Genomic DNA, 13,464 nt, shown 5'->3' with positions numbered 1-13,464 from the left:
ATGGAGGCAGAATAACAAAATTTAGCAGCCGTACATGTGTGAGATGCTATAGTGAAATCAATCGATACATACAAATTTGGGAAATGGTGAAGTCGAGTGATATATCGTGAACTAGATATACATCCATCGCACGGGCCCTGGAATTCGTGATTCGCAATTAACGCCGGCCAGCTCAACCGAGGCCACATGGAAAGTTGTGTCGTGTGGCAAACATTATTCACCCTTCCACCCGGCAATGGTCAGTGCTGAAATAAAAACCTCCTAGGATCCTTCTCTTTCTTCGTCAACATTGAGTAAACAACGCCACCATATTTGATAGCGACTCTTTGCGTTACCGCGGAACGAAGGGGTGCCCGACACACTGTACTCGGGACTCTCTTCCCGGTACATACAAAGGAAAGGGAGAGAGAGGGCCCACGCGAATCGATGTAGAGTGTCGTATTATGCAGCCGTCCTCCACGCTGTGTTTCAGCAGAAACGTGCATACATGCGGGGGGATGCCGGTTTCTTACCCGGTCAGTGATTCGATTCAGCTTGCAAGACGTCGATTCAGCTTGCAAGACGAGTGCAAGAGCGATACGACATCACTACTCGCTCGTTAATTAAAAAATTCCGACCTTTCAATTAACGTGTAAGTATATGTACTTAGGTACTTTTCGCAAGAAACTGCCCCACGCCCATGATTTAGTGTCGAAATGTACAAAAATTTTAATGAAATAAGTGCGCCGTAAGGGACTCGAACCCTTCCCAGTTGCTCACAATTAAATGGAAGGCAACTATGCTACCCCTGCACCAACGGCGCTTTAGATAAGTTCTCTTTCAGATGACTGTATTGAGTTGGCAGATAATTTCGTGGTTGAGAATTAATTTGCATGTTCACTAGCGTCATGCTACTCTACTTTATTACTCGTACTTTGTACCTTAGTGCCGAGACTTGTATGTACCTACATGTAGGTACCTACTACGGGTGCAAGGGTAAGAACTTAGAAGACACCACGCTGCCAAGGTTGCGTGAAGGGTGTCTTCTCACTTATCCCCACCCCCGATGAGCACAGGATGTGAAGGAGGCCTCAGGTAAGGATATCCGAGCGCCAGAATAAAGTGCTGTTTGACGGGTAACAATCGCGAATTTGTTATATGCAGATGTATCTGCTCTACGAAGATTTATTAAGAGAAGGAAATCAATTAATCAAACTTTGCCGGAACCAGGCTGAGACATTCAATTATATACATAGGAAAAATGTGTGGAATGTGTTTCTCATCATTTGTTGAGGATATGAAAATGGGATACCTATGACGAACCAGTTTCTAGATCTCCAGAGTACGTGGACCTACAATATCTCACGAGGTCATGCATATATTCATTGAGGGGGGGTGGGTACTGGGGGGTGGGGTAGATTAGAGTAGAGCCTTTGATAAAGTATCTGATCGAGAGCACTGAATTATACATGTATTTCCCCATACCAACGTATGTATGTTACACATATATTCCATTTTTCTCTTCGAGTGGTTCTGGTCAGAATTGGAAGTCAGCCCCCCCCCCAAAAAAAAATAAATCTGAGTGTACTGCCTAGAGGTTTCACTTGATTATTTAGCGAACTCGATCGAATGCGTGTCTATGGCTCGCTCGATTCGAGAACTACAGTGGGAAAAGAGATCCGGACCGTTAGATGTACCAGAGGGTTGATCAAAAGAAACCAGTAGATAATTAACATGAACATGCAGTTCTGATGACATCCCCAGGCTGGTGGGATGCAAGATATTTTCTCCACTAGAGTAGTTGATATGTTCGGTACGTAACGATTCTGTCTCAGCTTAGCTATATGTATTCTAGAATAGCCTAATACGCTAATAGGTTCTGGAAGAGTCCGTACGCACCCGGCGGCTACATCGAGCAATGTTCGTGGTGTGCATCAACCTTCATTGTTCCTAGTGGCTGTGTTTTTCTTTTGTTGCTTCTTTCAGATGTGGGCTTTTCGTGCTGTCGTGTTGATCCTGCTGCCTAAAACTGTCCAGATAAACCTCTTGATCTCGTATGGGATTAATATTGTCTTCTTACTCTAGCCGCTTCATCCTTTATCAGCTTCTCGGAATTGATTGTTGTGGAGGAAGTAAGACCACAGATAGTCTATTCCACTCTGGGTACTTTAGACATAGTGCCTTTTGATTAAAAACTTTTGATTCGTCCCGACATCTAATCATTCAACCATATGCCTGAATATAGCTAGGTGTTGTATGTATGGTTGGCACATTTTAGAATTAGAAGTAAGCTCAGGAAAACATAGCCAATGTATATGAGTCTTCGCAGAGCGACGTGGAGTTTATACTGTGTGTCTGTGGCAATACAGACGCGTGCGCGATGACCTGGAGTCCTCATTCTAGGTACCTCATCGGATTACCCAGCGCGTGCAGGACTGCATATAGATTGGTAATCAATTGACTGAGCTCTCTGTCTAAGACTAAGACTATCATAGTAAAGACGGGGTCCTGGAAGCTTTGCTCTATAAATATTGAGAGTGGGTTCCTGATCGTGACATTTTCGGTCTTGGGATAAAGGAATTAACAAAGAAGTAAATCGGGATATACCTTAGATACTATTCATGCCTAGAATATATATATGATGTAGTAGTATATCCTATTGCATCTAGCTATCGAATTCGAGTTATTCATGACAGGGTGAAGTTAGCATACTCCGATATCGGGCTAAGATCCTTGTACGCTGGAGTTCAATTAGAGTTTAACCCTTCTTTGAACAACTTAGTGCCTCTGTTGTTATTTATGGCCTCTAGTTTAGTAAAGGGCCGGGGTGTAGCTTCGCCGATCGATTGTTCGGGTACTCTAGCTCTGAGACTGTGGATTGAGGGCTTTCTACTTTATGTAAAGCCAGGATAGTAAAGATAGATAAGAAAAAGTTTTTCTCTTTCTTTTTCACCCCTCTCCTACGACCGCCGATGGGGCTAGCGGCTAGCCTTCAGCCTGGCTGGGTTGATCGGGCTCCACGTCGCGAGAGCTAGAGCAGAGACCCCCTAACCGTGCGAGGTAATTTCTTTTGCCAACACCTAGACAGGGAGTGGAACTGATCCGCCTTGACAGATAAAACAATGGTGGAGAAACAAGGCCTAGGATAGGCTCGCCATGGCAGCTTGTAGCGCAGGACAGCTAATGGTTCGCATATTGCTCTTGGTCTTGGTTTGTTTGAGAATAGTTAGCCAAGTGTACGTAGGTATATATACTCAACAACCCGCCATCCAGTCAATCCTCCTTTCTGTAGCACTCCCCGCAGCTAACTGAAATCTTCGGTGAATTATTCTACTCAGAAGATCAATCCCGCACAAATCAAACTCTTCTGCAGAATAACCATCTATGGATCACCGCAACCCGCCAAGCAGTCAATTTCTGCTGCCGGATTCAGGGGCCACGACATATACCGATTCTGTAACTGAGGCAGACCAAAAGACGGCTAGGAACAATGAGCGACGAAATTTCTCTGGTTTCTCTAGTATGTCTGGCAAGGGTCCCGAGCCAGCCGTAGCGGGCCTAGCGGGACCATTGGGTGGTTTGGTGCGCCGGGGGAAGTCAATGGATTTGGATGAATACTTTGTGCGTTACTTCCTTCGTAATTCTAAAATATCGGCCAGTGCTGACTGGAGTTGTAGAGTGGACCGATAGATCCGACACGGCATTCGAAATACCCGGGTTTCATGAGAATGCACGGGTCTATCATGCCAATGATGATTGTACCAATGACTTTTGTCTTTATTTGGTCTACTGTGGTGACAGTAATTAGTCAAAAGGTATATTCGCTTCAGGTCGACTCTGTGCTCCTTACAGTGTTGGGTTTTGTCGTTGGTTTGTCCCTATCATTCAGGTCGTCGACAGCATATGAGCGCTACATAGAAGGAAGGAAGTAAGTACCAGAAACCTTGGCATTGGTATGAGGGGAAATGATACTTATGCATCTTTAAGGTTCTGGCAGCAACTTATCCTCCATTCTCGCAACATTGCCCGTGTAATTTGGGTTCATTCTAAGGAGCGCCCAGGCGAGGAAGGCAAGGAAGACCTTCTCGCAAAATTGACTGCAATCAATCTTGTCCTCGCCTTTGCCCAAGCAGTAAAGCACAAACTCCGTTACGAGATCGAATACGATTACCAGGATTTACAGCCCTTAATCGATAACATTTCCACATACGCTAAATCAGCGGGTTCCACCGACACATGCCCAAAAGAGCATAATAAAGCTTTCCGAAAGATCAAAACATGGGGTTCCTCTCTCGGCATCACCTTTCTCATAAGCAACCCACGGAAAGCGGTGAAGAAAGCGGCAAACGCAGGAAAACATCATGGGAATCTTCCTTTTGAGATCATGACACATATTGGGGCTTACCTCGACCACATCATCGGCAATTCATTGCTTGTGGGCCCCGCTTGGCATTCGCAAGTAAGCGGAAGCCAATTGAGTATGATGGATGCATATGGAGGTTGCGAGAGGGTCCTTCAGACACCTTTGCCGCTCGCGTATTCAATCGCCATCTCACAGATCACGTGGCTGTATGTCTTGATGTTGCCGTTCCAGCTGTTCCCAAAACTTGGATGGGTTGCTATCCCAGGGACCCTTGTAGCTGCGTATATCATCCTTGGTATTGCGGCTATTGGTCTAGAGATTGAGAATCCCTTTGGTACAGATGTGAATGATCTTGATCTTGACCGATATTGTGAGGGACTCAAGATGGACTTGAATATACTCACTTCCATGCCTTCACCAAATTGCGACAGCTGGATCAAAAATGAAAATAACAAGCCACTGTCGCCGTACTCAACCGGGGGTTATGACAGTTGGAAGAACAGGAGCATGGAAGATATTAGAAATGCTCTTGCGCATAAGGTGAATTATCAGTCCGTATTATTGATGAACAAAGAGATGGAGGAGAGTAGTTCACAAAGAGTAGAAGGAGAGTCAAAGACGGGAGTTTAGGCCTGGTTTGAACGTTTCTTTATTTCTTGTTGAAAGTCGAAAAGGCGTATCTATGGTTTATGGTATTAGACATGCATATTTCTCTCGTTAGTACTCATGCTTTTTATATATAGCACCACAGCTTACTACATTAGCCTTTATTTTTTATTCTTTTCTTCTTGATAATGCATTACGTACCTTGTTTAACTCTACAGGTCTAAGGACCTTTACCATAAGTTTAATTTATCGCCTTTTCTTCTTATGCTTTAAAACCCTCAACCATGTGTAGGATTAAAGGATCACGAAGTATTTGCAAAATGAGTCGGATCTAATCTGTTAAAATTTCATATGGCATTTGAACAATATTCTCTGTAACTATGGCTGTTTTTGCTAACACGCCTTCATAATTAGGGCCATATTGTTGTAATGGGGGAGACGAGTATCAGTATTTTGGCTGCTCGATAGACTAACTGCTGAAGAGTTTCAAGAACATATTATTTTAACATCTTAAGGTAGAGGGTGTATTTAAGAATGTAGAAGAGAAGATGCGCTTGAAATAGGTTTCTCTGTAAAGAAGGCTGGCACGATCCTATTTTGGAATTAGCTACGCTCCCTTAACAAGCCCCAACCTGATTCCCTTTTGCGGTAATGGGAAATGACGAAGAAGATACTTGGGACAGGATAGAAGAACTTGAAAATACAAGCTGTAAGCATTAAGCAGGGGGCTCAATTTGTACTGAATTAGAGACCGTTACCACCGAAAGTTCTTACCTACCCCGAGTACAGCAGTTGGTAATAGGTGATGGGACGCCCTGAGACAGAGTGATACCTGCTTTGGGTAAAACGCCACCAACATATGGTGTTTGCAGGTATAACTGTATCTCAGGGCGTTCCATCACTTATTACCTGTCGCTGTAGTAAAGGCCAGGTTTATCAAATATTTTTTCATACACTCGAGTACCTACATGTTTTGACACGGGGCATCGATATTACATGTATGATTTCGTGCCGCTGATTCGCGAATTCGTTGGTATGTACTCGTAAATTCATGACGTTTCCGAACACGACCGCTATTGCATACCATATAAAAAAGCGCCAAATCCACCTTTTGGTATGTCATGCAATATCGGTCGTGTTCGGAAACGCTATGAACTACCGAGTACGTGTTGTGATCCCTACCAATCAGGCAAAAAGCATTGTTGCAGTTATGAATATATCAGTACGCGTAGAGTATGTACTGAAGAAAAATTAAAAGAATTTTTAAACTACATGCACTGCACTGGCTGGCTATGATTGTATAAACCGACAACTTAATTAACATTAAATGATCAAAGATCTTATATACCACGGGTCCTAGCTTTAAGGCGCAGTTAATACCATAACTCTTTTTTTTGATAGACTGTTGTTAGCTCATTTTCTTGAAGTACTTCATGTAACACGAATTTTAATAATCCGGATATTACAATCACTTTTCTGGACGGCCAGTGATGCTTGATTTAACTAACAACCCGTACTTCAAATGCAGTGTAATCTAGATCTACAATACAAATACTTCCATTATGCCCAGTACGCCTGTTGTTCCAAAAATCTGTGATTGACGCTGGCTAGGTTTTTAAACATGGCATTCAAGTCATTTACACCCGAATTCTTTGGGAGGTCGAGACTGAGATAGTGTTCGGGTCTTTCCCACCCAAAATGATAGTATATAACGTCACATTTACCGTTTAATCAAAGTAATGTTGCTGTTAATTTGAGAATCTTCGTCATACAGGCTTCCAATGAATGGGTCGCATCGATTGTGCTTGTGCTGGGTTTAGGAAATTGGAGTAGTACTAGATGTGCCCAATTCGGGGTTATGATTCCTAATGCCGGTACCGATATGTAATTAGTAAGATGATGAATACTGTACAGCGAAACCGACCCCTATGGGCCGATGAGAAAGTTAACTCTAGGTAAAGGCGATCGCGACTTCCTCAGTCGATGTAAAAACCACCCAAACGACCCGTGATTGATCTAAATCTGGCCAAGTTTCCGCTTTTGAAGCCAGGTCGAAGTTGATGTACGTATACGTAGGCACAGAGATATGTACACGTGTAGACAAGAGCGGCTTATAATACAGAGTACAAATCAAGGTAATGTTGCGTTACAAGAATACTTAACTGTGCATCCAAACTTACACGGGAAAAGAGTATTACTGCATGTAGGTTGGGCCCACCGGTATCACGTCTGGGAAGCCTACCCCGAATTCTATAATAGGGGATGGCATATATGTATAAGGCTCTATCAATCCAGAGATGAAATTATGCTTTGAGCAGATTTTCCGTAGCCATTCTGAGTGTATCTAGGCCGATATATCAGGTTGTAGTAAATAACGATCTGAATTGATTGACTCCCCAGATCAAGTTTACTCAATTGATTTAGGGTAGAATCTGGGAGACGTCCCCACCACTCCTCTACCAGATGATCTGAAGCCTCTAAATACATGCTTCTCAAGTTCTTATATCTATCCACGCTTCCCTCTATCTTTTATCCGTACAATAACACACCGTGCCTATATTTCAGATCGAATTAATTAATAGGAGTTTCGTATTACCAATAAAAAATAAACTTCGATATGTAAGTACAGTCAACGGATTAGGAGACTACATTATCTTACAAAATCCGGATTAACCAGAGGCTCATGAATACACTCATCAGAGCAGTCACGGAAAACCTTCAAAGTTGCACTATTTTTGTATGATATGATTGCCACGTGCGCTGCTTGCTACTTTACGTAGGTGGGTACAATACCAAAAAATGGTATGAATTCGCTACGTTATTCCCGTTAATGCGCTAGTAATGGAGCAAGAATACAGCATTACTACGGTATTCTTTTTGTAATGACTAAATCCCGTAGTCATACAGTACTGATTTCACCCCCGTTTTTTCGTACTGTAGTTATTTGTGTAACCCGATTATACCAACCTCCTTGAAGAGAACAATGCAGAAAAGCCTGATGTCCCCGAAAGCCATGTATTAAGCTTCGAGCGCTCAAATATGGCTACAAAACTTCGGGCCATGCTGTTATGTAGGTACATGTACATGTGCTAGATAGCGTTGAACGGTACATGTATGTAGTTAGAGTACTGCCATAAGCGTTATAAGGTCGGATATCGAGATTGTGCTGGAGCGCTTACCTCAATGGTGGTTTGCCAGCTAAATTATGTTGCGTTACGCCGGAGTTTGTTGTGGATGCAGTCAACCCTAACTTAATTATAACTTACGAAGATCAATATCCATCCCAAGATCGGTGCTCAGCCAGGAGGAGCGCGCCGATTCCATGTCTTACAAGTGCACACTAACAAATCAATTCCAAATAATGGATTTTAGCGTTGTCGCACCGCCTATCTTTTACCGGACGTACATAGTGTGGTTCATAGCCAAGCTTTACCAACGTCATGTCTGAGATTAACTTTGTTTATGATGATTAACGGGGGATCGGGGCGGAAGCTTGACCTTTTAGTGGGTTTCACTTCAACTACCGAATGAAGATCATGTGTTAGCGCAGGGAAAAAACAGAGGGTGTCACTTACTGGCCCCCTATCTTCATTCTCTATCCAGCCCGGCCCATACGTGCGTGATCTTCAGGACCCTCCACAATCCCACCAGGAGCACGTCCACGCGGATTACTTCTCTATTCAATTATTAAATATGGACCCATACTAGATCTATGGGCTACTTACACTGAACACAAACACTCTGCGTTTATGCACCCTTTAATTTGGGAGTTTAAACTGTACCTGCATAAAATAAGTATATCGACGTAAGGGTATGCATTAGATCATATAACTTGGCATGTACGTAGCTGTTTCATTCCCAAAGACAACCTTTTAATCTCTGGAAACGAGTATGCGTGCTGCTTTGGGGGTTCCCATGATTTCGTGTTTCTATGCATATGTTCCATACTAGCGGGCCTTTAATGGGCTATGCAAGCGTTTATTGCTTACTCATGTAGACTGTAACATAGCTCGGATCATATGCGAGCGCACGGCCCAAGATTTACAGCCAGGAATCCGTAGAATTCACTTCTTATGGGTTTTTTTTTGGGGGGGGGGGAGAGACGGAATGTTCCAAATCTGTACTCCATGCCTAGCGATATCTCCGGTGACAATGATGCATGCAGTATGTTGGCCTATTATCGACAAGTAAGGATATCGAAGCTAGTGTGCTCACAGCGGAAATTAGTCAAGATTCAATGTAAGACATGCGTGATTTTAAGAGGGACAAATATTCGTAGCTCATGGAATTTGGAATACCTCGATAGAGGACCGCGTGGATGCAGCATATGTGTTTTAATGAAAGAAAACTGTATACGTAGATCACTTGATTTTATAATCACATATCTGGTCAAAGAAGAAGAAGTATATAAGCTGTAGCAATCCTCCTCTCTAAGCTTCCATCCTTACTACCCATCAGTCTACGAACATCATCACTCGTGCCCTCCTCTCACCATCTTTTTCATCCTCTTTCAAGCTCTCAGAACTCGTTCTCTTTAGTTCACCTACAAAAACCCTTTATAGACACCAAAATGAAGTTCTCCACTGGAGTTATGACTATCGCTGCTGCCATGGGATTCCAGGCCGTTTCTGGTGCTCCTCTCGCTGCCAGACAAGCTCCTATCACTGATGGTGATATTCTCAACTAGTTTGTCTTGCCCTGCTATAATATTTCTTTACAATTTTATCGCCAGGGCTATCATACTAATTGTAACATAGTGCCCTTACACTTGAGCACCTCGAGAATGCCTTTTACGCTGAAGGGCTCAAGAAGTTTACCAAGAAAGACTTCACGGACGCCGGCTTCACTAGCGAGTTTTATGAGAATCTGGTTATCATCAGCAGTGATGAAGAAACCCACGTAGACTTTCTCCAAAAGGGTCTTACCGCCGCAGGAGCAGTCCCAGTCAAACCGTGCACATACAAATTCCCCGGGAGCACTCCTGAGGAATTTGTCATGGTTAGTGGTATTCTTGAGGGTGTTGGTGTCAGTGCTTATCTTGGTATGTCAGATCCCGCTCTGGCTCCCTTTATTTATTCCTTATTTATAATTATTGAATACTAACAATGGCTACAGGTGCTGCCGCAAGCATCATGGAAAAGGCTTACCTGACTGCCGCTGGTTCAATCCTCACCGTAGAGGCCCGCCATTCTTCGTACATACGTGCTGCAAATAAGCAAGCACCATTCCCTCAGCCATTCGACACTCCTCTGAGCTTCAACCAAGTGTTTTCTCTCGCCGTTCAGTTCATCGTTGAATGCCCCGCGGATCAGCCAATGCTACCATTCAAAGCTTTCCCTGCTCTGACCTTTGTGCCCGCCGAGGGCGAACCTGAAGTCAAAGCTGGAAGCACCATTTATTTGTCCACTGCTGCTGCCACCCATACGTATGATCACGATTGCATTTACGCTGCTTTCATGACAGTTACGGGCCCGATCTTTGTTAAGGTCGAGAAGAAGGGCGACAAGTTTACTGTCGTCGTTCCTAAGGGCGTTAACGGTCAGAGCTATGTGATTTTAACTAGCTCCAACACCGGAGTTACCGATGACAACACCATTGCCGGTCCGGCTATCGTCGAGATTACCAACTATTAAGCCCTGGTTTTCGGGTATCATTGAAATCATGTTTTGTTTCTGATTTGCTTCTGATTCGCATATATGTATTTACTGGCATGGGTCGGTGTTTTAATCTTCTTTTGTGCTTTCGCATAGTTGCACGCATAGCTCATGTCCTGAGACTTTATTCTTTTTTTATGGATTTTTAAATATTAGGAAACGCGACTAGCTGGTTAGCAGATATAATGGGGCAGGGTTGGTTAATGGCAGATGAATATGAAGACATTTCTAAAAACAATAGTTTGATAAATTAAACAAACCTTCTTGCTCTCACAAAACAACGATGCATTGATCAAGCTAAGGGAGCTGCCCATGGATACCAACGGGGTAAGAAATATCGTGGTAGAGTCGATTGGCAATCCGAATAAACTATGAAACAAATGCGCGCCGGCTTCGATAAATTCATCGACCGCATCAAGACAAAGAAAAACAGCTTGAAAAGGCATATTACGGAGGCCTGTACTATTAGAACTGTCCTATCATGTACTGGTAAATAGGGTAGGGCGTGGTCGCAACCGTGAACAGAACTGTATACGTACTGCTGCAAATCATTGTGGTGTTCACCCGCTTAACAAAAATGCGTTGCAAATCATTAGTGTGTGGATCAAGATGGCGGTGATTATGTATCTGATGGTGAAAAATACCGTAAATTCTGTATTTTATCCTTTAAAATATAGGCAAGCGGCTGTCTAAAGCCGCTCAAATAACCGTAGCGAGTGATATGATAGCTACATGTACGTTACTAAATGTAAAAACACTTGGGTCTCGTAACGGATCTTGCGTATGTACCCTTGGGTAAACCAGTCGAAATCAATCAAGGTTACGGGCTTTGGATCACCAAATTCCTAATGACATCTAATAGGCTATGAAAACTGGCCAAGTTAGCATTTGTGCAGGTAAAAATGGTGGGTTATAGAGGAGCATACATTGGAATAAGTGCTCAATGTCTATGAGATTTACTATAGATGCGGTTTAGTGTGTTGGTCCGTTGTTACTAATTGCGCTCCGCATCGGGATTTAACGACGGGTAGGGAATGAATTGTTACCATTTGGATGATCCGCGGCCACTCCTTTGATATTCACTCCTACTAATTATAAAGGATTTAAAGGAGTAAAGTCTTCCCAAACCATCTCACTAGACAAGAAGACTGCTAATATTAGCTGCCTATGCCAATTGAATAGGAGACCGGCTAGAGCAGCCAGAATCTCAGCGATAGCTACATGGCCATAGAGGCTCTGAGCGGACGGAGGAAGCGACCAAGAAAATATGAGTTCTCCAGCGCTAGCCCATCCACTTCCGATCCACCATAAAGATGACTTGAGTAGTCAAAGTTTGATGAAGTAAGGAAATCAGGTTTACCGTCTTTAAGGAGCGATAAGCTTTGAGGCTATATTGTGAAGTATCTTATAATCGATGACTACTTCTATTCGTGATGATTCTAAACTCGAGGGAAGGAGAGCCTTTCACCTCTTAACACACAACCTTCTCTCTTGTTGCCACCTCTGTCTAACTACAACCTGGTCTTCTCGCTACATAAGCTCTTTCTCCGCCTCATCAGCTTTATCGCCTATTGCTGCTAGCTAAGCTGTTAAGCCTTTTCACTCTGTATATACTTCTAGGCACTTATACACGGATACTGCACTATGAGCACGAGAGTTGGATTGGATGCGTGAATTACTCACTTTGAAACTCCAGAGGAGCAGCCCAAACCAAACGCGCCTCTAATACTATTGGTTCTATCAATCCTGATTAAGAACCGTAGGGAGATCTTGATAGTCCCCGGGAGGTATCCTACGACTAGGGAGCAGTATCGAGCTTCCATCTAGCGCTCATCTATGACCCTAGATAACTGAAGAGAGTTTAAAAAAACACCCTAAAAAGATAAGAAGGAAATTGATAAAGAACATACATTTTAATACCCCACGAATATAGAGGCTGTCTCCAGTGCTGGTTATCGAAGCCGGCCAAAGTATACTCTACAGTACTGTAGAGCCTTCTGGACACAATGTCCCAGGATCTCTCAGCTCGAAGCATTAGGTCCTAATGGGGATGCCTGAAACTTTAAGAGGACTGGAGCTGTGTCAACTAGCAGAGTTGAATTCAAAGTATCCCGGTTAACCTCCATTATTGGGGCTAGAAGTCTTTACAAAGCGTTTTCAGGCTGTTCGGGTTCGTGATCTCGCTATCATAGGTTATGCGCTGATGGGAGTATGGAGGAGTGATGATGGTTGGATTGCTATGGTGCTGTAGCCTAGTTTATATACAGTTTGGGAAACGAACGTAACCGCTGACCCGTGTCCCAACATGTTTACGCATAACCTGCACCACAGCGTTTAGTTAGCTAGTCGATGAGGTCGCTGATCGGGTATCATGAGCATGAGGAGTAGTGAATAATACTTATAGTCGGAAATTTTCGATTTCCTAGGCATCAAGCTGTACGAAGAAGAAAGCAGTTGAGTTGGCCCGTGATCTTTTAAAAGCCTTAAAGCAAGTTTAGATCTCCTTATCAATTGATTAGTACCTTAGTTTTAGATGATAGGTTAATTAGAGATTTGAACTTACAGTGAAAGTATGAGAGATCACTTGGTTGGCTCTTTGTGTCGAGCTTTACGCTATATAGATGAATATGAATTGAGGTACCGGAGGTCAATTTTTCGGATTGATTTGAGTGATGGATATATATAAAGAGGAAAGGAAGGAAGCTGAACTAAGAGGAGAGTGAGGGGAACAGAAGGAGCGCCATGAGAATAAATACACAGCCTCATAAGATTACAGCTGATCTCATAATACTAGACCTAGACAACCCTCTCACTCACAGTATACTATGATTCGCGAAAGATACATATAATAGGTTATCTTGG

General features: G+C 43.2%; 2 protein-coding genes across 2 annotated transcripts; both read left to right on the top strand.

The window, feature by feature from the left end:
* Positions 1–3,363: 3,363 nt before the first annotated feature.
* On the top strand, positions 3,364–4,972 carry H6S33_005737 (uncharacterized protein; the record flags this gene model as incomplete). Its single annotated transcript, XM_044837116.1, has 3 exons — positions 3,364–3,600; positions 3,657–3,907; positions 3,967–4,972. The coding sequence occupies 3 exons, from the start codon at positions 3,364–3,366 to the stop codon at positions 4,970–4,972; spliced, it is 1,494 nt and encodes a 497-aa protein (XP_044699046.1).
* Positions 4,973–9,518: 4,546 nt separating this feature from the next.
* Positions 9,519–10,581, top strand: H6S33_005736 (uncharacterized protein; the record flags this gene model as incomplete). Its single annotated transcript, XM_044837115.1, has 3 exons — positions 9,519–9,634; positions 9,706–9,989; positions 10,064–10,581. The coding sequence occupies 3 exons, from the start codon at positions 9,519–9,521 to the stop codon at positions 10,579–10,581; spliced, it is 918 nt and encodes a 305-aa protein (XP_044699045.1).
* Between the last annotated feature and the right edge of the window lie 2,883 nt (positions 10,582–13,464).

The sequence above is a fragment of the Morchella sextelata genome (genome assembly GCF_020137385.1).
Source record: "Morchella sextelata strain SCLS chromosome Unknown scls_2, whole genome shotgun sequence".
Taxonomy (NCBI): Eukaryota; Fungi; Ascomycota; class Pezizomycetes; order Pezizales; family Morchellaceae; genus Morchella; species Morchella sextelata.
Note: the sequence above shows the minus strand (reverse complement) of the source record. Positions and strands in the feature narration are given on the sequence as shown.